The 25,305-nt window shown below is 46.7% G+C and overlaps 1 protein-coding gene across 1 annotated transcript in view; it reads right to left on the bottom strand.

Moving 5' to 3' along the window:
- The window catches only part of hdac6 (histone deacetylase 6), a gene marked incomplete in the record, with an annotated part of 39,644 nt that overhangs the window by 5,796 nt on the left and 8,543 nt on the right, over positions 1–25,305 (bottom strand). Inside the window, 18 exon segments of the mRNA XM_029718327.1 lie at positions 3,089–3,217; positions 3,736–3,882; positions 4,139–4,279; positions 4,839–5,221; positions 6,240–6,414; positions 10,106–10,255; positions 13,217–13,409; positions 15,532–15,734; positions 16,368–16,536; positions 16,952–17,080; positions 17,425–17,581; positions 19,191–19,365; positions 19,798–19,887; positions 19,983–20,042; positions 20,559–20,624; positions 20,823–20,949; positions 24,332–24,400; positions 24,815–24,919. Of these exon segments, the coding sequence (XP_029574187.1) occupies positions 3,089–3,217; positions 3,736–3,882; positions 4,139–4,279; positions 4,839–5,221; positions 6,240–6,414; positions 10,106–10,255; positions 13,217–13,409; positions 15,532–15,734; positions 16,368–16,536; positions 16,952–17,080; positions 17,425–17,581; positions 19,191–19,365; positions 19,798–19,887; positions 19,983–20,042; positions 20,559–20,624; positions 20,823–20,949; positions 24,332–24,400; positions 24,815–24,919 (2,668 nt within the window).

The following is a 25,305-nucleotide window of genomic DNA, read 5'->3' as shown; positions in this document are numbered from 1 at the left end:
ACTGGCTGCATCACCGCCTGGTATGGCAACTGCTTGGCATCCGACCGTAAGACGTTACAGAGGGTAGTGCGTACGGCCCCAGTGAGCTCACTGCCACCCAGGACCGCTATACCAGGCGGTGTCAGAGGAAGACTCCAGTCACCCAAGTCATTGACTGTTTTCTCCGCTACCGCACGGCAAGTGGTACCGATGCACCAAGTCTGGAACCAACAAGACCCTGAACAGCCTCTACCCCTAAGCCATTAGACTACTAAATAGTTAAATATTTAGCCAAACAGCTACCCAGACTATCTGCATTGACCCTTTTTGACTCATTACATACGCTGCTGCTACCGTTTATTATCTGTCACTTCCTAGTTATATGTACATATCTACCTCAACTACCTGGTACCCCTTCACATCCACTCAGTACTGGTACTCTGTGTATATAGCCATGTTATCATTGACTCAGTACTGGTACTCTGTGTATATAACCATGTTATCATTGACTCAGTACTGGTACTCTGTGTATATAGCCATGTTATCATTGACTCAGTACTGGTACTCTGTGTATATAGCCATGTTATCATTGACTCAGTACTGGTACTCTGTGTATATAGCCATGTTATCATTGACTCAGTACTGGTACTCTGTGTATATAACCATGTTATCATTGACTCAGTACTGGTACTCTGTGTATATAGCCATGTTATCATTGACTCAGTACTGGTACTCTGTGTATATAACCATGTTATCATTGACTCAGTACTGGTACTCTGTGTATATAACCATGTTATCATTGACTCAGTACTGGTACTCTGTGTATATAGCCATGTTATCATTGACTCAGTACTGGTACTCTGTGTATATAGCCGTGTTATCATTGACTCAGTACTGGCACTCTGTGTATATAGCCGTGTTATCATTGACTCAGTACTGGTACTCTGTGTATATAGCCGTGTTATCATTGACTCAGTACTGGTACTCTGTGTATATAGCCATGTTATCATTGACTCAGTACTGGTACTCTGTGTATATAACCATGTTATCATTGACTCAGTACTGGCACTCTGTGTATATAGCCATGTTATCATTGACTCAGTACTGGCACTCTGTGTATATAGCCATGTTATCATTGACTCAGTACTGGTACTCTGTGTATATAACCATGTTATCATTGACTCAGTACTGGTACTCTGTGTATATAGCCATGTTATCATTGACTCAGTACTGGTACTCTGTGTATATAGCCATGTTATCATTGACTCAGTACTGGTACTCTGTGTATATAGCCATGTTATCATTGACTCAGTACTGGTACTCTGTGTATATAGCCATGTTATCATTGACTCAGTACTGGTACTCTGTGTATATAGCCATGTTATCATTGACTCAGTACTGGTACTCTGTGTATATAGCCGTGTTATCATTGACTCAGTACTGGTACTCTGTGTATATAGCCGTGTTATCATTGACTCAGTACTGGTACTCTGTGTATATAGCCGTGTTATCATTGACTCAGTACTGGTACTCTGTGTATATAGCCGTGTTATCATTGACTCAGTACTGGTACTCTGTGTATATAGCCGTGTTATCATTGACTCAGTACTGGTACTCTGTGTATATAGCCGTGTTATCATTGACTCAGTACTGGTACTCTGTGTATATAGCCGTGTTATCATTGACTCAGTACTGGTACTCTGTGTATATAGCCGTGTTATCATTGACTCAGTACTGGTACTCTGTGTATATAGCCGTGTTATCATTGACTCAGTACTGGTACTCTGTGTATATAGCCGTGTTATCATTGACTCAGTACTGGTACTCTGTGTATATAGCCGTGTTATCATTGACTCAGTACTGGTACTCTGTGTATATAGCCGTGTTATCATTGACTCAGTACTGGTACTCTGTGTATATAGCCGTGTTATCATTGACTCAGTACTGGTACTCTGTATATAGTACCATGTTATCATTGACTCAGTACTGGTACCCTGTGTATATAACCATGTTATCATTGACTCAGTACTGGTACTCTGTGTATATAGCCATGTTATCATTGACTCAGTACTGGTACTCTGTGTATATAACCATGTTATCATTGACTCAGTACTGGTACTCTGTGTATATAGCCATGTTATCATTGACTCAGTACTGGTACTCTGTGTATATAGCCATGTTATCATTGACTCAGTACTGGTACTCTGTGTATATAACCATGTTATCATTGACTCAGTACTGGTACTCTGTGTATAGTACCATGTTATCATTGACTCAGTACTGGTACTCTGTGTATATAATCATGTTATCATTGACTCAGTACTGGTACTCTGTGTATAGTGCCATGCTATCATTGACTCAGTACTGGTACTCTGTGTATAGTACCATGTTATCATTGACTCAGTACTGGTACTCTGTGTATAGTACCATGTTATCATTGACTCAGTACTGGTACTCTGTGTATATAACCATGTTATCATTGACTCAGTACTGGTACTCTGTGTATATAGCCATGTTATCATTGACTCAGTACTGGTACTCTGTGTATATAGCCATGTTATCATTGACTCAGTACTGGTACTCTGTGTATATAACCATGTTATCATTGACTCAGTACTGGTACTCTGTGTATAAAGCCATGTTATCATTGACTCAGTACTGGTACTCTGTGTATATAGCCATGTTATCATTGACTCAGTACTGGTACTCTGTGTATAGTACCATGTTATCATTGACTCAGTACTGGTACTCTGTGTATATAGCCATGTTATCATTGACTCAGTACTGGTACTCTGTGTATAGTACCATGTTATCATTGACTCAGTACTGGTACTCTGTGTATAGAGCCATGTTATCAATGACTCAGTACTGGTACTCTGTGTATATAGCCATGTTATCATTGACTCAGTACTGGTACTCTGTGTATAGTACCATGTTATTGTTACTCATTGTGTATTTATTATTACGTTATTTTACTTTTCTATTATTTCTCTATTTTCTTTCTCTCTTCATTGTTGGGAACGATCTGTAACTAAGCATTTCACTGTTAGTCTACACCTGTTGTTTACCAAGCATGTGACAAATAACACGTGATTTGACAGTCTCTCACCTGGTTGTGGACGTAGGCCTGACAGGAGTAACACCAGACTGACAGGTCAGCGAAGCTCAGCACCAGACGATGTTCTGACACCAAGCCGTGGGTTACCATGTGCTGGTTGACGTAGCGACCACAGTACACCTTGACATATCAAAAGAGGAAAAACACTAGTCAAGAGAATGGCATGTTACGTCTTGCTATGACGTCAAACACAAATCGAGGACAATAAAGTTACATTTAAATGTATATCTTATTGCCGACAATATGTTCATCCAAGAAGAGTGTTGCTTTGTGGTTGATAAAGAATTTCTACAGTTGTTAAATGAAATGTACATGAATAGAAGTGATTCTGTTAAGACGTCGGCCTCTGGGCGCCGGTAGAGGTCCGGCCTCTGGGCGCCGGTAGAGGTCCGGCCTCTGGGCGCCGGTAGAGGTCCGGCCTCTGGGCGCCGGTAGAGGTCCGGCCTCTGGGCGCCGGTAGAGGTCCGGCCTCTGGGCGCCGGTAGAGGTCCGGCCTCTGGGCGCCGGTAGAGGTCCGGCCTCTGGGCACCGGTAGAGGGTCGACCTCTGGGCGCCGGTAGAGCTCGACGTCTAGACGCTGGTACTGGAGATGATATGAGGTTTTAAGAGGAGAGGAAGTGTCCTTTGTATTCCAGTACCTTGTAACAGCAGAGACAGATCCAGTTCTCAGTGTCGGTCCCACAATCCTCACAGGGCCGAAACACATCTATCCCTCCAGCAGGAACAGGCTTCACTGAGTCTAGGTGGGGGCACCAGGACAGGGGATCCACCACGTACATAGTGCTCTGGGGTTGGGGGGGGAGAAAAAAAAGCTAAAATTGCTCTCTTGAAAATAGTGAAAAGTTACATGAGATTTCTGCCTCAATCGTAAACTGTTATCTTCAGCGTACTGAGATGTTAAGAGTATTTTTTATTTTAATTGGTATTTTAGATAAGACCTGGAGGGGTTGGATCGCCAGATCTACCGATAACGCCTCAACAAATCATAACTTAATATGAAAGGAGAAAAAAACTAAACAAAAAACAGAATATCATCTGTACCCCGTCCACATCCTGGTTTCCACAGAACAGCTCAAACACCGGCTCCTTGGAGTAACCAGACGCCTCTTCCACCTCCACCGTCGCAGCACCGCTCTCCTGGTCTCCCTTGGTAACTGGGTCTGAGGCAGCCATGGTGACCGCCTAGGATGGTAATTCAGTAACAATGTATCTAGCCAGTCTAGCCAGTCAATAGGAGAAAAGGTTCACATTTTCAATCATTGACAACCTTGGAGGTGAAAATAAACACGGTCTGTTTCTGATGGAGGTCAGAGTCGAAGGCCTGCATTTTTTACATTTTATTTAACCTTCATTTAACTAGGCAAGTCAGTTAAGAACAAATTCTTATTTTCAATGACGGCCTAGGAACAGTGGGTTAACTGCCTTTTTTCAGGGGGCAGAACAACAGATTTTTACCTTGTCAGCTCGGGGGATTCAATCTAGTAACCTTTCGGTTACTAGCCCAACGCTCTAACCACTAGGCTACCCTGCCACTCCAAAAGGTTTAGTTGATCCAATCCCCCAGAAGTACAGAAATTATCTAAAAACAGGAAGCAGGGATCTTGGCCAAAAGGTTGCATACAAAGTGGCACCCTATTCCCAATATAGTGCACTACTTTGGATAGGGCTCTGGTCAGAGTAGTGCACTAGGGAATAGGGTGCCGTTTGGTAATGTAACCCATGACATCACATGGTTCCTTACCTGCGTCTCTGTCTTGTCGGGCGTTGGTTGGAGAATCTCGGGCGTATTTGGAACAGCTTCAGTCTTAACCTCCTTAACAGGGCTCTTCGTAGGACTGAACCTTACCTTCGACCTGGCTCCACCCACAGGGACAGACGCTGGGCTGGGATTGGCTGAGGTACTTTGGTTTAGGTCGAGTGACACCAGTCCCTTTGTGAGGTCATCTAGGTCAAGGTCGCCCCGACCCCCAGAGGGCAGAGGTGTGGTCTGAGACGGGGTCTGAGGTGACCCCTGACCAGGGCTGGTCCCGTCCTGGTTACGCTGTCTGGGAGACTTCTTGCCCTTAGAAGTCCTCTTCCCTCTGGGTTTGGGGTTTGGCAGAGACAGGCGGAGAGACTCTGGAACTGATTAGAGAGAAAACAATACAGGGAAAACATTACATCCCCACAGGATACAGTTCCCCCTGGGATACAGTCCCCCCTGGGATACAGTTCCCCCCGGGATACAGTTCCCCCCCGGTATACAGTCCCCCCCGGTATACAGTTCCCCCCCGGGATACAGTTTCCCCCCTGGTATACAGTTTCCCCCCTGGTATACAGTTTCCCCCCTGGTATACAGTTTCCCCCTGGTATACAGTTTCCCCCCTGGTATACAGTTTCCCCCCTGGTATACAGTTTCCCCCTGGTATACAGTTTCACTCAGTTTCCCCTCTGGCACCCCAATGGTGGAACAAGCTCCCTCACGACGCCAGGACAGCGGAGTCAATCACCACCTTCCGGAGACACCTGAAACCCCCCCTCTTTAAGGAATACCTGGGATAGGATAAAGTAATCCTTCTAACCCCCCCCCCCCTAAAAGATTTAGATGCACTATTGTAAAGTGGTTGTTCCACTGGATATCATAAGGTGAATGCACCAATTTGTAAGTCGCTCTGGATAAGAGCGTCTGCTAAATGACTTAAATGTAAATGTAATGTAAATGTATACAGTTCCCCCTGGGACACAGTTCCCCCCTGGGATACCCCCTGGGATACAGTCCCCCCCTGGGATACAGTCCCCCCTGGGATACAGTTCCCCCCTGGGATACAGTTCCCCCCTGGGATACAGTTCCCCCCTGGGATACAGTTCCCCCCTGGGATACAGTCCCCCCCTGGGATACAGTTCCCCCCTGGGATACAGTCCCCCCCTGGGATACAGTTCCCCCCTGGGATACAGTTCCCCCCTGGGATACAGTTCCCCCCTGGGATACAGTTCCCCCCTGGGATACAGTTCCCCCCTGGGATACAGTTTCCCCCTGGGATACACATCCTGTCGTTTTAAACAGATGATAAAAGAAAAAAATGTATCTTACACTAAAACAAAAACAAACATCTTTCAGTAAATACTGATTCCTGAGAGTTCCAGATAGAGAAACAGGACTCACGTTGTATCCTGAGGGACAGCCAATAGGCGGAGTGGGTGCGTATGACCTTGTTGATGCTGACTGCTGCGTTGGGGTGAGGCGGGACCAAGGGAGGCAGAGGCAGAGCGGGGTCTCCCAGGAGAATGCTGGTGCAGGCAGACATAGACTCAGAGATGGCAGTCAGGTTATAACCCCCCTGTAGAGGAGCGGGAGAGGAGGAGAGAATGTTTAACACTTCCTGCTCTGACATTGCTGATAGCTACATTGAGGAAAAATGTACTGACTATGACTGTGATATGCAGCAGTCTCATCTAGCTATCTTCTAATGAATGCACTAAGTCACTAATACATGACAAAGGTAAATGTACTTATGGTAAAGCAGATGGAGTCAACATGGTGTCTGTGTATTTTGTAGCAGCTACTCTTCCTGGGGTTTATTATGGATCCCCATTAGTTCCTGCCAAGGCAGCAGCTACTCTTCCTGGGGTTTATTATGGATCCCCATTAGTTCCTGCCAAGGCAGCAGCTACTCTTCCTGGGGTTTATTATGGATCCCCAGAAGTGTATGTAAACTTCCGACTTCAACTGTAGACAGGTGTGTGCCTTTCCAAATCATGTCCAATCAATTGAATTTACCACAGGTGGACTCCAATCAAGTTGTAGAAACATCTCAAAGATGATCAACGGAAACAGGATGCACCTCAATTTCGAGTCTCATAGCAAAGGGTCAAAACACTTATGTAAATAAGGTATTTTTGTTTTTTTATTTGTAATAAATGTGAAGAAAAAAAATCGAAAAACATGTTTTTGCTTTGTCATTATGGGGTATTGTGTGTAGACTGCTGAGAATTTTTATTTATTTAATAGATTTAAGAGTATGCCTGTAACGTAACAAAACGTGTAAAAAGTCAAGGGGTCTGAATACTTTTCAAAGGCACCGTATATGATTCATTTAGAGTTATTTATGCAACTTTAGTTTTGATACAAACATTGGGCTATATGATGATGATTTGTTTTTTTTTTGCGAAGGCTGCACACATTTCATCAGTCTCTCATTCACAATTTGAGAAGCACTTGATAATATTCTCGCCAGGCCTCGAATTTATCCGGCGTCGTCCCCCTTGTGTGGCTGTAATGCCCCCTAAATAAATCCATGCCTTTTGCGGCCAGTGGCCGTTGTGCCCTTAGGCTGAACATAATAATTATAAATCCTTTCTCCGTGCTGCCAATCGCCCCGAAGCATCTCTCACTTGCATGGCTCTCTCAGATATCTCAATTCTTATTACGTGATCGGGTCCTTCTCACAGGCATCTCAGTTACAAAATAGGCTACAAGTGAAGACAGACACATCAGGGACGCAAATGCATGCGTCCTTATCCAATTCTGAGGTGCATATTGAAGATGTTAGAAAAGCTGTCCACATCTCGTCAGCCAATAAGATGAGTGGGCCTAACGAAGAGCAAAAGCACTAGCCTATGTCAATCTACTATCACCCATAGTACAAAAGTTGACCTATTCTTCTGTGTGAGAAAGAAATATTCCAAACATAGACTGGGACAGTTGTGAGATGGGATAGATTGCAAAGTAATACAACCACTCGTATAAAAAAATAAAAGTTTAAAAACAATGACGCTGATGCTACAGATCAGAACCATTAGCTTAACATTTTGATAAAGTATTCTTCACAAAAACAGCTTCTACCTCAAGGCCATCAGACTGTTAAATAGCCATCACTAGCACAGAGAGGCTGCTGCCTATATACACAAAAATAATAACAAAACAGCCCCCCCCAATCTTTTTATCATCATTTTCTCTTAGCCAACCATCAGTCATTTGTGTAAGTGCCGTGCTTGTTGAATGTCCTTCCCTATAATCGTGCTGAAAGTTGGTTGTCAATTTGTTTACTGTTAAATAGCATTGTACCTGGTGAAACACCATTTTTTTCCAGAAGTTTACTAAGGGTTGGTAACAGGCTGATTGGTCGGCTATTTGAGCCAGTAAAAGGAGCTTTACTATTCTTGGGTAGTGGAATGACTTTAGCTTCCCTCCAGGCCTGAGGGCAACACACTCTCTAGTGGGCTTAGATTGAAGATATGGCAAATAGGAGTGGCAATATCGTCCGCTATTATCCTCAGTAATTTTCCATCCAAGTTGTCAGACCCAGAATAGACAACAATAATTATTACTCCTCTTCCACACTGACTTTACGGAATTCAAAATTACAATTCTTGTCTTTCATAATTTGGTCAGATATACTTGGATGTGTAGTGTGTCCGTTTGTTGCTGGCATGTCATGCCTAAGTTTGCTTATCTTGCCAATGAAAAAAATCAGTTGGCAATATCAGTTGGTTTTTACGATGAATGGGCCATCTGATTCAATGATTGATGGAGGTGAGTTTGCCTTTTTGCACAAAATTTCATTTGAGGGCCACCTCCCAAGTGGTACAGTGGTCTAAGGCACTGCATCGCAATGCTAGCTGTGCCACTAGAGATCCTGGTTCGAGTCCAGGCTCTGTCGTAGCCGGCCGCGACCAGGAGACCCACGGGGCGGCGCACAATTGGCCCAGCGTCGTCCGGGTTAGGGGAGGGTTTGACCGGCAGGGATGTTCTTGTCCCATCGCGCTCTAGCGACTCCTGCGGCAGGCTGGGCGCAACGCACGCTTGACAGGATCGCTAGGTGTACGGTGTTTCCGCCGACACAGCTGGCTTCCGGGTTAAGCGGACATTGTGTCAAGAACCAGTGCGGCTTGGCTGGGTTGTGTTTCGGAGGACGCACAACTCTCGACCTTTGCCTCTCCTGTGTCTGTACGGGAGCTGCAGCGATAGGACAGGACTGTAACTACCAATTGGATATCACGAAATTGTGGAGAAAAAGGGGAAGATTTAAAATATATATATATATATATATACACACATTTTAAACAATTATTTAAGGTGCATAGTGTACTTTCTTTTTATTTAGTTTAGTCAAATGATTTCTCAATTAGCAGTATGTTTACGAATCGGTTGTGTAGCCAGACTTATTTGCCATTCCTTTTGCCCCCACGACCATACAATGTTTTAATTCCTCATCAATCCAAGGGGATTTAACAGTTATTACAGTCATTTTCTTAATGGGTGCATGCTTATTAGTAACTGGAATAAGTAGTTTCATAAATGTGTCAAGTGCAGCGTCTGGTTGCTCCTCATTACTCACCACAGACCAGCAGATATTCTTTACATCATCAACATATGAATCACTACAGAAAACTTATTGTATGACCTTTTATACACTATATTAGGCCCAGCCTTTGGAACTTTGGTTTTCCTACATATGGCTACTATATTATGATCACTACATCTGATGGATGTGGATACGGCTTTAGAGCAGATTTCTGCAGCGTTAGTAAACATGTGGTCAATACACGTTGATGATTTAATGGTGTTTGTGCTGTTTGTAACTACCCTGGTAGGTTGACTGATAACCTGAACCAGGTTGCAGGCACTGGTTACAGTTTGACGCTTTTTCTTGAGTGGGCAGCTTGATGAGAGCCAGTCAATATTGAAATCACCCAGAAAATATACCTCTCTATTGATATCACATACATTATCAAGCATTTCACACATATTATCCAGATACTGACTGTTAGCACTTAGTGGTCTATTGCAGCTTCCCACCAGAATGGGGCTTTAGGTGAGGCAGATGAACCTGTAGCCATATTACTTCAACAGTATTTAACATGAGATCCTCTCTAATCTTTACAGGAATGTGGTTCTGAATATAAAACAGCAACACCTCCAACATTGGCATTTCTGTATTTTCTATAGATGTTATAACCTTGTATTGCTACCACTGTATTATCAAAGGTATGTGTGTATGCGTGCGTGTGTTAATGCAGACCACTAACCTCCAGGATGACCAATACTCTGCCGCCTGCCAGTCCCATCAGGAGGTGGGTGAGATGGGCATAGCCCGGGGGGGTCACCTGGTATCCTCCTAGAGGGTCCCCTCTGGCTGCATCAAACCCTGCTGATACCAGCACCAGGCCTGGGTCAAACTACAGAGTGGGGAGAGGGGGTAAGAAAATAACTGTTTAATAAATAAACATAAGAAACATTGACGTGATAAACTGCACCACAACCATTCATTTCCATACTGACTGTTTGTGTGAGGCATTGAGGAGTTTACCACATCAATCACCGGCTGGTCAGATGACGCGGATGCTACACTACAGGACTGTTTTGCTGCACAGACTGGAATATGATCCGGGATTCATCCAATGGCATTGAGGAGTTTACCACATCAATCACCGGCTTCATTAATAAGTGCATTGACGACGTCGTCCCCACAGTGACCGTACGTACATATCCCAACCAGAAGCCATAAATTACAGGCAACATCCGCACCAAGCTAAAGGCTAGAGCTACCGCTTTCAAGGAGCGGGACACTAACCCAGACACTTAAGAAATCCCGCTATGCCCTCCGACAAACCATCAATTAGGCAAAGCGTGAATACAGGACTAAGATCAAATCCTACTACACCGGATCTGACGCTCGTTAGATGTGGCAGGGCTTGCACACTATCACGGATTACATAGGGAAACCCAGCCGTGAGCTGCCCAGTGACACAAGCCTACCAGATGAGTTAAATGTCTTCTATGTCCGCTTCGAGACAAGCAACACTGAATCATGAGTGAGAGTACCAGCTGTTCCAGATGACTGTGTGATCTTGCTCTCCGTAGCTGATGTGAGCAAGACCTTTAAACAGGTTAACATTCACAAGTCAGCAGGGCAAGACTGATTACCAGGACGAGTACTCGGAGCATGCCCTGACCAACTGGTGTCTTCACTGAAATGTTCAAACTCTTCCTGACCCAGTCTGTAATACATGTTTCAAGCAGACCACCATAGTCTCTGTACCCAAGAACGCAAAGGTAGCCCGTAGCACTCACATCTGTAGTCATAAAATGCTTTGAAAGGCTGGTCATGGCTGACATCAACACAATAATCCCAGACACCCATGACCAAATCCAATTCACATACCACCCCAACAGATCCTTGTATGACACAATTTCCATTGTACTCCGCCCTTTTCCCACTTGAACAAAAGGAACACCTATGTGAGAATTCTGTTCATTGTCTACAGCTCAGCGTTCAACACCAGAGTTCCATCAAAACTCATCACTAAGCTAAGGTCCCTGGGACTGAACACCTCCCTTTGCAACTGGATCCTGGACTTCCTGACGGGCCGCCTCCAGGTGGTGAGGGTAGGCAACAACACATCCGCCACACTGATCCTCAACACTGAAGCCCCTCAGGGGTGCGTACTTAGTCCCCTCCTGTATTCTCTGTTCACCCATGACTGCATTGTTGCGCACGACTCCAACACCATCATTAAGTTTGCTTACGACAGAGAGGATAACTGAACTAACACCAAGTGGAACAATAAGTAAATCATATTACTAAAATATAGTCGTTTCTACATCATAGGTTTCTAATAGATTCGTTAGTTCAATCCTCAAGGGGAAATTGGTTTGACTGACAATCACTAGCAAGCTATGATGCCACAATGCACATTTTATATACTACAGTATATGATTCATGTATGCATTAGAGTCAGAGCCCTACAGTACATACCTCTATAGCGATGGCCATGACCACTGAGTCAATCAAGCCAAATCAAATGTATTTATAAAGCCGTTTTTACATCAGCAGATGTCAAAGTGCTTATACAGAAACCCCAAACAGCAAGCAATGCAGATATAGAAACACGGTGGCTAGGAAAAACTCTCTAGAAAGACAGCATCCTAGGAAGAAACCTAGAGAGGAACCAGACTCTGAGGGGTGGCCAGTCCTCTTCTGGCTGTGCCGAGTGGAGATTAGTAAATGGCAAAAAAAAAAAAAAAAAACATTTCTTTCCACAGGGCCGTGGGGTGAGACAGGGATGCAGCTTAATAAGCCCCACCCTCTTCAACAAATTGGAGAGGGCACTAGAACAGTCTGCAGCACCCGGCCTCACCCTACTAGAATATGAAGTCAAATATCTACTGTCTGCTGATGATCTGGTGCTTCAGTCCCCAACCAAGGAGGGCCTACAGCAGCACCCAGATCTTCTGCACAGATTCTGTCAGACCTGGGCCCTGACAGACCTGGGCCCTGACAGACCTGGGCCCTGACAGACCTGGGCCCTGACAGTAAATCTCAGTAAGACAAAATAATGGGCCTACAGCAGCACCAGTGGTGTAAAGTAAAAGTACTTTAAAGTAAAGTAAATACTTTAAAGTACTACTTAAGTAGTTATTTGGGCTATTTATATTTTTGACAATTTTTACTTTTATTTCACAGAAAATAATGTACTTTTTACTCCTTACATTTTCCATGACACCCAAAAGTACTCGTTATATTTTCAATGCAGAGCAGGACAGGAAAATGGTCCAATTCACACACTTATCATGAGAACATCCCTGGTCATCACTACTGCCTCTGATCTGGAGGACTCACTAAACAGAGAACATCCCTGGTCATCCCTACTGCCTCTGATCTGGAGGACTCACTAAACAGAGAACATCCCTGGTCATCCCTACTGCGATGGGCATGACCACTGAGTGGCAGGCTACCGTACCTCTCTAGCGATGGGCATGACCACTGAGTGGCAGGCTACCGTACCTCTCTAGCGATGGGCATGACCACTGAGTGGCAGGCTACCGTACCTCTCTAGCGATGGGCATGACCACTGAGTGGCAGGCTACCGTACCTCTCTAGCGATGGGCATGACCACTGAGTGGCAGGCTACCGTACCTCTCTAGCGATGGGCATGACCACTGAGTGGCAGGCTACCGTACCTCTCTAGCGATGGGCATGACCACTGAGTGGCAGGCTACCGTACCTCTCTAGCGATGGGCATGACCACTGAGTGGCAGGCTACCGTACCTCTCTAGCGATGGGCATGACCACTGAGTGGCAGGCTACCGTACCTCTCTAGCGATGGGCATGACCACTGAGTGGCAGGTTACCGTACCTCTCTAGCGATGGGCATGACCACTGAGTGGAAGGCAGCCAGGTATTCTGCGTCGCCCATCTTGGCTCCGTTCCAGGGGATGTTGACGTTGAACCCTGCTCCCTTCCCCTTGCCCACTCTGTTGTAGTGTGCATCCTCTGAAGTAGGGAAGAAGGTCCCATCCTCGTAGCGATGCAGGGAGATGTATAGGACACTGAATGGAGAGAGAGGAGAGGGTTGGAGTTAGTTAGGGAGATGTAGAGGACACTGGAGGAGAGAGGAGAGGGTTGGAGTTAGTTAGGGAGATGTAGAGGACACTGGAGAGAGAGAGGAGAGGGTTGGAGTTAGTTAGGGAGATGTAGAGGACACTGGAGGAGAGAGAGGAGAGGGTTGGAGTTAGTTAGGGAGATGTACAGGACACTGGAGGAGAGAGGAGAGGGTTGGAGTTAGTTAGGGAGATGTAGAGGACACTGAATGGAGAGAGAGGAGAGGGTTGGAGTTAGTTAGGGAGATGTATAGGACACTGAATGGAGAGAGAGGAGAGGGTTGGAGTTAGTTAGGGAGATGTAGAGGACACTGGAGAGAGAGAGGAGAGGGTTGGAGTTAGTTAGGGAGATGTAGAGGACACTGGAGGAGAGAGAGGAGAGGGTTGGAGTTAGTTAGGGAGATGTACAGGACACTGGAGGAGAGAGGAGAGGGTTGGAGTTAGTTAGGGAGATGTACAGGACACTGGAGGAGAGAGGAACAGGGGACAGACATTAGGACAAAGGTCAGGACAGACATTAGGACAGAGGTCAGGACAGACATTAGGACAGACATTAGGACAGAGGTCAGGACAGACATTAGGACAGAGGTAGGGACAGACATTAAGACAGAGGTCAGGACAGACATTAAGACAGAGGTCAGGACAGACAATAAGACAGAGGTCAGGACAGACATTAGGACAGAGGTCAGGACAGACATTAGGACAGACATTAGGACAGAGGTCAGGACAGACATTAGGACAGACATTAGGACAGACATTAGGACAGACATTAAGACAGAGGTCAGGACAGACATTAAGACAGAGGTCAGGACAGACATTAAGACAGAGGTCAGGACAGACAATAAGACAGAGGTCAGGACAGACATTAGGACAGAGGTCAGGACAGAGGTCAGGACAGACATTAGGACAGACATTAGGACAGAGGTCAGGACAGACATTAGGACAGACATTAGGACAGAGGTCAGGACAGACATTAAGACAGAGGTCAGGACAGATTAGGACAGACATTAGGACAGACATTAGGACAGAGGTCAGGACAGACATTAAGACAGCGGTAGGGACAGACATTAAGACAGAGGTCAGGACAGATTAGGACAGACATTAGGACAGACATTAGGACAGAGGTCAGGACAGACATTAAGACAGCGGTAGGGACAGACATTAAGACAGAGGTCAGGACAGACATTAGGACAGACATTAGGACAGACATTAGGACAGACATTAAGACAGAGGTCAGGACAGACATTAGGACAGAGGTCAGGACAGACATTAGGACAGAGGTCAGGACAGACATTAGGACAGACATTAGGACAGAGGTCAGGACAGACATTAGGACAGACATTAGGACAGACATTAGGACAGACATTAGGACAGAGGTCAGGACAGACATTAAGACAGAGGTCAGGACAGACATTAAGACAGAGGTCAGGACAGACATTAGGACAGACATTAGGACAGAGGTCAGGACAGACATTAGGACAGACATTAGGACAGAGGTCAGGACAGACATTAGGACAGACATTAAGACAGAGGTCAGGACAGACATTAGGACAGACATTAGGACAGAGGTCAGGACAGACATTAGGACAGACATTAGGACAGAGGTCAGGACAGACATTAGGACAGACATGAGAACCAGAGTTGAAATGAATCAATAGAAAAATCCTCATCGCACAATTTCCAATTGAGTAAAAGAGGAGAGAATAAACAGCAGCACAGCGGAACCCCTCTGGACCCTCGTTAAAAGCAGCACAGCGGAACCCCTCTGGACCCTCGTTAACAGCAGCACAGCGGAACCCCTCTGGACCCTCGTTAACAGCAGCACAGCGGAACCCCTCTGGACCCTCGTTAACAGCAGCACAGCGGAACCCCTCTGGACCCTCGTTAACAGCAGCACAGCGGAACCCCTCTGGACCCTCGTTAAAAGCAGCACAGCGGAACCCCTCTGGACCCTCGTTAAAAGCAGCACAGCGGAACCCCTCTGGACCCTCGTTAAAAGCAGCACAGCGGAACCCCTCTGGACCCTCGTTAAAAGTAGTGCACTAGATATGGAATAGGCATGGCTAGGTACCTGTCATCCTCTTCGAAGATGTGCTGTGTTCCGTTGCCATGGTGAACATCCCAGTCCAGGATGAGGACCCGCAGGGGCTGCTGGGAGATGGACTGGGCGTATCGGGCAGTCAGGGCGGCAGTGTTGAAGAAACAGAACCCACAGGCAGCGTCCTTCTCGGCATGGTGACCAGGGGGGCGCACGATGGCCACGCCGTTACGGACCTGGGGCGCGGGACATACAACAGTTTGATAATTAGGGTTGCAAAATTCCAGGAAGTTCCCCCAAATTCCCTAGTTTTCCAAAAATACCAGTTGGAAAATACCTGGAATCAGGAGGGAATACATTTTTTACATTTTAGTCATTTTAGCAGACGCTCTTATCCAGAGCGACTTACAGTAGTGAATGCATACATTTCATTTCATGATTTATATATATTTTTTGTACTGGCCCCCCGTGGGAATCGAACACCATGCTCTACCAACTGAGCCACAGGGAAGGCCGATCAGGAAATCCAGGAATCCTATAACCAGGATTGCTGGAAAACCTGCGTATTATCACACTTAAGGTTGGACGCAATTGTCCAACCTTAAGTGTGATAATACTTAACTATGTTAACATGTTAACTAATAGAAAGCTATGCTCTTTCAACAAACATCAACTTCAAAGACTTTACGAAGCATTCATAACCCCCTTCGTAAGGCCTTCATATAAGCTTCGCAAAAGCATTTTGGGACATGTGTGGGGGGGGGAAAAGAAACCCACGTCCTCACAAAAAGGTAGCCTGAGTACCTAACTTTAACATTTACTGGACACAGCAGGGTAAGAGGTTAACGTGATGGGAGGTAGTGTTTAACCTGTCCAGTCAGAACAGCCTGTGCTGCATTAAAGCAGGCCCCAGCAGCCAGCCGGGCGCTCCTGTAGCTCTCAGTACTGATGAAGATAGAGTTGTACTCATCTCCCAGTCTGTGAAGGTCTCTCGTCTTCATCCCCTCTGTGGCCTTGATCTTGGCTATGTGCTCCAAGCTGCAGACATAGATTAGACACAGTAATAACCCTATATGACCAGTAATAACACTATACGACCAGTAATAACCCTTTATGACCAGTAATAACCCTATACGACCAGTAATAACCCTATACGACCAGTAATAACCCTATACGACCAGTAATAACCCTATACGACCAGTAATAACCCTATACGACCAGTAATAACCCTATACGACCAGTAATAACCCTATATGACCAGTAATAGCCCTGTAATAACCCTATACGACCAGTAATAACCCTATATGACCAGTAATAACCCTATATGACCAGTAATAACCCTATATGACCAGTAATAACCCTATACGACCAGTAATAACCCTATACGACCAGTAATAACCCTACACGACCAGTAATAACCCTATATCTTTAATTTGTTTTTGGTAGAAGTTACCTGTGGCACAGAGCCAGCTCCTCCTCTAAGGCAAGTCGAGCCGGTATCCTCAGGCAACGGGACACCAAGCCCAGGTCCTCATGACGGGAGAAGATACGCTGGATCCTCTGGGGAAGCTCTGGGTGGTGGCTGCCAACAACCAAAGGACATTATTTACATACAGTACATTCAACATGAGGCAAGGGCTGGATAGTGAAGGAACCCTCGGGGATAGGGGATGATTTAATATTGATTTTATTTAGCAAGGAGTTTCCACTGAGTGACAACTGGTACTGCTTTCAAGGGAGGGGAATATGTTTCTGGACAGGGCCTCAGTGGCGCACCTGTCCCACATGTTCTTGTGTCTGATTGATTCCCACCTGTCCCACATGTTCTTGTGTCTTTGATTGATTGTCACCTGTCCCACATGTTCTTGTGTCTTTGATTGATTCCCACCTGTCCCACATTTTCTTGTGTCTTAGATTGATTCCTACCTGTCCCAAATGTTGTGGTGTTCCATCATCCTCTGGTCGTACACCAGGCCCGTGGTCAGGTCCAAGCTGTCTCTTCTCTCCTCACAGAGCTCTTCACTGCTCTCTGCTGGGGTCAGGGCTGGGTTCAGGGGGTCACTGTCTGATAGAGGCCCTCCCTCTGGAGACATACCACAGTCATGAATGGTTATGATGGGTTATGAAGAGGTTATGAAGGAGTTATTCATGGGTTATGAAGAGGTTATGAAGGAGTTATAGAGGGGTTATGAATGGTTTATAATCCACAAATTTATGAAGGGGGTTATGAATGGTTATAAATGAGTTATGAATTATTATGAATGGCTGATAGAGTGGCGATGAATGGATTTAAAGGGTTATGAATGGGTTTAACCTGTTGGGGCTAGGGGGCAGTACTCAGAACTCATTTGGCAGGCAAAAACCTGAGAGATTCCTTTACAGGAAGTGGCCTGTCTGACCATTTATTTGCTTTATTTGACATCTCTTCCAAAAACTAAGGATCTCTGCTGTTACGTGACACTTCCCACGTCTCCAATGGGCTCTCAGAGCCCGGGAAAAACCTGAATGATGTAATTCAAAGCCCTGGCTGAAACACACGAGCGCTTTTGCTAAGTGGTCTATCAGCAGACAAAAGGCTTAGGCGCGTGCACTGCCCGCCCCCGCCTTTCTGTTTTTCCCTCTATTTACAGACATGCAGATTCCCGGTCGGAATATTATCGCTTTTCTACGAGATAAATTGCATAAAAATTGATTTTAAACAGCGGTTGACATGCTTCGAAGTACGGTAATGGAATATTTAGACATTTTTTGTCACGAAATGCGCCATGCGCACGACCGTGATTCACCATTCTGATAGTGTCTAGAACTCACGAACAAAACGTCGCTGATGGAACATAACGATGGATTATTTGGGACCAAACCTACATTTGTTATTGAAGTAGAAGTCCTGGGAGTGCATTCTGACGAAGAACAGGAAAGATAAGACCATTTTTCTTATAATAAATATGATTTTGGTGAAGGCTAAACTTGCGGGGTGTCTAAATAGCTAGCCCGTGATGGCTGGGCTATGTACTTAGAATATTGCAAAATGTGCTCATCCGAAAAGCTATTTTAAAATCGGACATATCGAGTGCATAGAGGAGTTCTGTATCTATAATTCTTAAAATAATTGTTATGCTTTTTGTGAACGTTTATCGTGAGTAATTTAGTAAATTGTTAGTAAATTCCCCGGAAGTTTGCGGGGGGTATGCTTTTTCTGAACGTCACATGCTAATGTAAAAAGCTGGTTTTTGATATAAATATGAACTTGATTGAACAGACATGCATGTATTGTATAACATAATGTCCTAGGTGTGTCATCTGATGAAGATCATCAAAGGTTAGTGCTGCATTTAGCTGTGATTTGGGTTTTTGTGACATTATATGCTAGCTTGAAAAATGGGTGTCTGATTATTTCTGGCTGGGTACTCTGCTGACATAATCTAATGTTTTGCTTTCGTTGTAAAGCCTTTTTGAAATCGGACAGTGTGGTTAGATTAACGAGAGTCTTGTCTTTAAATAGCTGTAAAATAGTCATATGTTTGAGAAATTGAAGTAATAGCATTTCAAAGGTTTTGAAAATCGCGCCACAGGATTCAACTGGCTGTTACGTAGGTGGGACGATTTGGTGCCACCTAGCCCAGAGAGGTTAAAGGGTTATGAATGGGTTTAAAGGGTTATAAGGGGTTATGAAGGGGTTCTCCAGCACTTACCCAGTACCTGCAGACTGGTCCAGTAAGGGTACAGAGCAGAGATAGACCTGGAGATGGATTTCAGTGCACTGTCACTCGGGATGGATGGTGACCCCAGGCGGGGGCAGGACTCCCCCAATAGTGACCTCAGACAGGCACACACCCCCTCTGCTGTGGACTGCAGGTTATATCCGCCCTGAAAACATGAAACAAGCGCCATCAACGTCACTCAATATAACTTTATAAAACACATCTCTTTCATTCAACACACATTGACTTTAACCATAAAAGTGGGCGCAAGCAGTTAATGTCGATATATAATGTGGTATGGAAGCCAACTCAACCTACCCCAACTCAGCATTTACACAGGCAGCAGAATCATTTTCATTTGCCCAATTATTGACAAAAGATCTGATGTGATTGGTCAAAAGGCCAATTAGTGTCAAAAGATCAGATGTGATTGGTCAAAAGACCAATTAGTGTCAAAAGATCTGATGTGATTGGTCAAAAGACCAATTAGTGTCAAAAGATCTGATGTGATTGGTCAAAAGACCAATTAGTGACAAAAGATCTGATTTGGGCTGCATGTGTAATGGAAGCTAAATAAAGACATGTGGTTTGTTGTTACCTCCAGAGCCAGCAGCAACTTCCCCTGAGCCAGGCCCAGCAGCATGTGAGTCAGAACAGAGAAACACTGAGGACTGGCAGACATCTCCCCCTAGGGTAAAAACACACAAGATCTTTCAGAAATAATATACAATTTGTATCACATCAACTTGTAGATAAAGAAAATTCATATTTGGTTCTCCTTACCTTGGGATCACCTATCACAGAGTCAAAACCTGCTGCCACCAGGACAAGCTGAGGCTGGAACTGCAACAAACAAACTGTTATGGGGGAAATCACATCTGAATGTTCCTATTCTTCTAAGAACATCGTCCGAATGTTCCTATTCTTCTAAGAACATCGTCCGAATGTTCCTATTCTTCTAAGAACATCGTCCAAATGTTCCTATTCCTCTAAGAACATCGTCCGAATGTTCCTATTCTTCTAAGAACATCGTCCGAATGTTCCTATTCTTCTAAGAACATCGTCCAAATGTTCCTATTCTTCTAAGAACATCGTCCAAATGTTCCTATTCTTCTAAGAACATCGTCCGAATGTTCCTATTCCTCTAAGAACATCGTCCGAATGTTCCTATTCTTCTAAGAACATCGTCCGAATGTTCCTATTCTTCTAAGAACATCGTCCGAATATTCCTATTCCTCTAAGAACATCGTCCGAATGTTCCTATTCTTCTAAGAACATCATCTGCATGTTCTATGTTCTATTACGTTATATAAAACCCAAACTATTGAGGAAGTCTAACAGCCATCTCAACGACTATACCTCATAGGCTACAGGCAAAAGAAGCTGCTGGAATGCTGCAACGTAGTCTGCATCTTTCATTCCAATCTGTCGACAAAGGAAAAGAACAGACCTCAATATCACCACATTTTACAAACTACTAGATAAAGTATCAATACAACAACATTAGAAAAACAGAATAAAAGGTAAACACTGAGGAGATAATGACAGTAGAGGTAGATGAGGCTTAACTAGTCCTGTAACTAGTCCTGTAACTAGTCCAGTAACTAGTCCAGTAACCAGTACCTTATTCCAGGGCAGGTTGATGTTGTATCCCTCTCCAGAACCGGTGCCCACAGCACTGCTGTCTGACTCGGGCAGATGGGGCCAGAACAAACCCTCCTCATATCTGTGGACTGAGAAGTACAGAACGCTGACCGGAGAGAGGAGGAGAGAGAGGAGAGAGAGAGAGAGGAGGAGAGAGAGAGAGGAGAGGAGGAGAGAGGGAGGAGAGAGAGGAGGAGAGAGAGAGAGAGAGAGAGAGAGAGAGGAGGAGAGAGAGAGAGAGGAGGAGAGAGAGAGAGGAGGAGAGAGAGAGAGAGAGAGGAGAGAAGGAGAGAGAGAGGAGAGGAGGAGAGAGAGAGGAGAGGAGGAGAGAGAGAGGAGAGGAGGAGAGAGGGAGGAGAGAGAGGAGCGAGAGAGGAGAGGAGGAGAGAGGAGAGAGGAGAGAGAGGAGGAGAGAGGAGAGGAGGAGCGGGAGATAGAGACAGGAAGAGAGGGAAAGAGGGGGGATTACATCACTCATATGACAGCCATACATTTATTTGGTCAGGTTTACGGAAACAGAGTTTTTCGCCCCGTGACCACCCACCCCTCTGGAAACCTCTTCCTCAAAGGATCACGTTCTGCGCATGTGTTATTTTACACACACATTAGTTTTTCTAAAGTAGCTGCTGCTGCTCCCCCTCCCTTCACATAGCTGCTGCTGCTCCCCCTCCCTTCACATAGCTGCTGCTGCTCCCCCTCCCTTCACATAGCTGCTGCTCTCTCTCCCTCCCTTCACATAGCTGCTCTCTCCCTCCCTTCACGTAGCTGCTCTCTCCCTCCCTTCACGTAGCTGCTCTCTCCCTCCCTTCACATAGCTGCTCTCTCCCTCCCTTCACATAGCTGCTGCTCTCTCCCCCTCCCTTCACGTAGCTGCTCCCTCCCTCCCTTCACGTAGCTGCTCTCTCCCTCCCTTCACATAGCTGCTCTCTCCCTCCCTTCACGTAGCTGCTCTCTCCCTCCCTTCACATAGCTGCTCTCTCCCTCCCTTCACATAGCTGCTGCTCTCCCTCCCTTCACGTAGCTGCTCTCCCCCTCCCTTCACATAGCTGCTGCTCTCTCCCCCTCCCTTCACATAGCTGCTCTCTCCCTCCCTTCACGTAGCTGCTCTCTCCCTCCCTTCACGTAGCTGCTCTCTCCCTCCCTTCACATAGCTGCTGCTCTCTCTCCCTCCCTTCACGTAGCTGCTGCTCTCCCTCCCTTCACGTAGCTGCTGCTCTCCCTCCCCCTCCCTTCACATAGTTGCTGCTCTCTCCCCCTCCCTTCACATAGCTGCTTCTCTCTCCCCCTCCCTTCACATAGCTGCTGCTCTCTCTCCCCCTCCCTTCACATAGCTGCTGCTCTCTCTCCCCCTCCCTTCACATAGCTGCTTCTCTCTCCCCCTCCCTTCACATAGCTGCTGCTCTCTCTCCCCCTCCCTTCACATAGCTGCTTCTCTCTCCCCCTCCCTTCACGTAGCTGCTGCTCTCTCCCCCTCCCTTCACGTAGCTGCTGCTCTCCCCCCTCCCTTCACGTAGCTGCTGCTCTCTCCCGCTTCCTCTCCTCCTCCCTTCATGTAGCTGCTGCTCTCTCTCCCCCTCCCTTCACATAGCTGCTGCTCCCTCCCCCTCCCTTCACGTAGCTGCTGCTCTCTCCCGCTTCCTCTCCTCCTCCCTTCATGTAGCTGCTGCTCTCTCTCCCACTCCCTTCACATAGCTGCTGCTCTCTCCTCCTCCCTTCACATAGCTGCTGCTCTCTCTCTCCCCCTCCCTTCACATAGCTGCTGCTCTCTCTCCCCCTCCCTTCACATAGCTGCTGCTCCCTCCCCCTCCCTTCACGTAGCTGCTGCTCTCTCCCGCTTCCTCTCCTCCTCCCTTCATGTAGCTGCTGCTCTCTCCCACTCCCTTCACATAGCTGCTGCTCTCTCCTCCTCCCTTCACATAGCTGCTGCTCTCTCTCCCCCTCCCTTCACATAGCTGCTGCTCTCTCTCCCCCTCCCTTCACATAGCTGCTGCTCTCTCTCCCCCTCCCTTCACATAGCTGCTGCTCTCTCTCCCCCTCCCTCCGTAGCTGCTGCTCTCCCCCCCTCCCTCCACGTAGCTGCTGCTCTCTCCCCCTCCCTCCACGTATCTGCTGCTCTCCCTCCTCCTCCCTTCACATAGCTGCTGCTCTCTCCCCCTCCCTCCACGTATCTGCTGCTCTCCCTCCTCCTCCCTTCACATAGCTGCTGCTCTCTCCCCCTCCCTCCACGTATCTGCTGCTCTCCCTCCTCCTCCCTTCACATAGCTGCTGCTCCCTCTCCCTCCCTTCACGTAGCTGCTGCTCTCTCCCCCTCCCTTCACATAGCTGCTGCTCCCTCCCCCTCCCTTCACATAGCTGCTGCTCTCTCCCCCTCCCTTCACATAGCTGCTGCTCTCTCCCCCTCCCTTCACATAGCTGCTGCTCTCTCCCCCTCCCTTCACATAGCTGCTGCTCTCTCCCCCTCCCTCTCCCCCCTCCCTCCACGTAGCTGCTGCTCTCCCTCCTCCCTTCACGTAGCTGCTGCTCTCTCCCGCTCCCTCTCCCCCCTCCCTCCACGTAGCTGCTGCTCTCCCTCCTCCTCCCTTCACATAGCTGCTGCTCTCCCTTCCCCTCCCTCCACGTAGTTGCTGCTCTCTGCCCCTCCCTTCACGTAGATGCTTCTCTCCCCCTCCCTTCACATAGCTGCTGCTCTCTGCCCCTCCCTTCACATAGCTGCTGCTCTCTGCCCCTCCCTTCACATAGCTGCTTCTCTCTCCCCCTCCCTTCACGTAGCTGCTGCTCTCTGCCCCTCCCTTCACGTAGCTGCTGCTCTCTGCCCCTCCCTTCACGTAGCTGCTGCTCTCTCCCCCTCCCTTCACGTAGCTGCTGCTCTCTCCCCCTCCCTTCACGTAGCTGCTGCTCTCTCTCTCCCTCCCTTCACATAGCTGCTGCTCTCTCTCCCCCTCCCTTCACGTAGCTGCTGCTCTCTCTCCCCCTCCCTTCACGTAGCTGCTGCTCTCTCTCCCCCTCCCTTCACGTAGCTGCTGCTCTCTCTCCCCCTCCCTTCACGTAGCTGCTGCTCTCTCTCCCCCTCCCTTCACGTAGCTGCTGCTCCCCCTCCCTTCACGTAGCTGCTGCTCCCCCTCCCTTCACGTAGCTGCTGCTCTCTCTCCCCCTCCCTTCACGTAGCTGCTGCTCTCTCTCCCCCTCCCTTCACATAGCTGCTGCTCTCTCCCCCTCCCTTCACATAGCTGCTGCTCTCTCTTTACTCACCCTCTTCTGAAGCATGTTGATGTAGCCTATGTCTCTGCCTCATGTTTCTGAATAGCTGAAATAAAAACCCTGCGGCGATTTGAACAAACATTCCCATTATGAAGGCACTCAGCTATGTAAAAATAACTCCTGTACATGCACAGAAATATCCGGATTTTTAACCTGGGCAAATTGAGATAGAGAAAGTCTGTATCCGTAGCCACTGAGGTTCAGATGAACAACACAGTAGTGTTACCTACCTGGGATCCTCCTGGAAAATGTACTGGATCCCCTGGCCGTGATGCACATCCCAGTCCACTATCAGAACTCTGCAATCAACCAATCAGAACTCTGCAATCAACCACTCAGAACTCTGCAACCAACCACTCAGAACTCTGCAACCAACCACTCAGAACTCTGCAACCAACCACTCAGAACTCTGCAACCAACCACTCAGAACTCTGCAAGCAACCACTCAGAACTCTGCAAGCAACCACTCAGAACTCTGCAATCAACCACTCAGAACTCTGCAACCAACCAATCAGAACTCTGCAAGCAACCACTCAGAACACTGCAACCAACCAATCAGAACTCTGCAACCAACCAATCAGAACTCTGCAAGCAACCACTCAGAACACTGCAACCAACCAATCAGAACACTGCAACCAACCAATCAGAACTCTGCAAGCAACCAATAAACGATTTAAAAACTAGCCAATCAAGCGATCAGTGATGTGACTCACCGTTCCACCCGATGGTGTGTCTGTGCGTAGCGCGCTGCGATGGCCAGATTATTAAACATACAGTAACCGTTCATCTGGTCTACCTGGGCGTGGTGGCCTGGAGGTCTGGACACACAGTCAATTCAAAACAACCACTACAAACACAACTAAAATACGTTACATTCAGACAATATTTCTGTTTAAAACAATATCTTCAGACTGATAAAAAGCTGTGACAGACCAATTATAAATGTTTATACAGTACAAATCATTATTTTACCTAGCAACAGAGAATCCATTCTGGAGCTCTGAGGTCATGACCTTATCAACCAGCTGCAGAACAGAGCCCACAGCCAGACTGGCACACGTATATGACTCCTGGGGCAGACGAGAGAGAAGATAGAGAGAGAGAGAGAGAGTGACCACTGCCATAGTCTTGATAACTCGACGACAGAGGGCCTATTCTGACTTGAGATCTGTACTCTTAACTCACATTTTCTAGCAAGCCTCCC

The sequence above is a fragment of the Salmo trutta genome, chromosome 28, assembly GCF_901001165.1.
Source record: "Salmo trutta chromosome 28, fSalTru1.1, whole genome shotgun sequence".
NCBI classification, from domain to species: Eukaryota; Metazoa; Chordata; class Actinopteri; order Salmoniformes; family Salmonidae; genus Salmo; species Salmo trutta.
The sequence above is the reverse complement of the archived record's forward strand: the minus strand, read 5'-3'. Positions and strand labels throughout refer to the sequence as shown.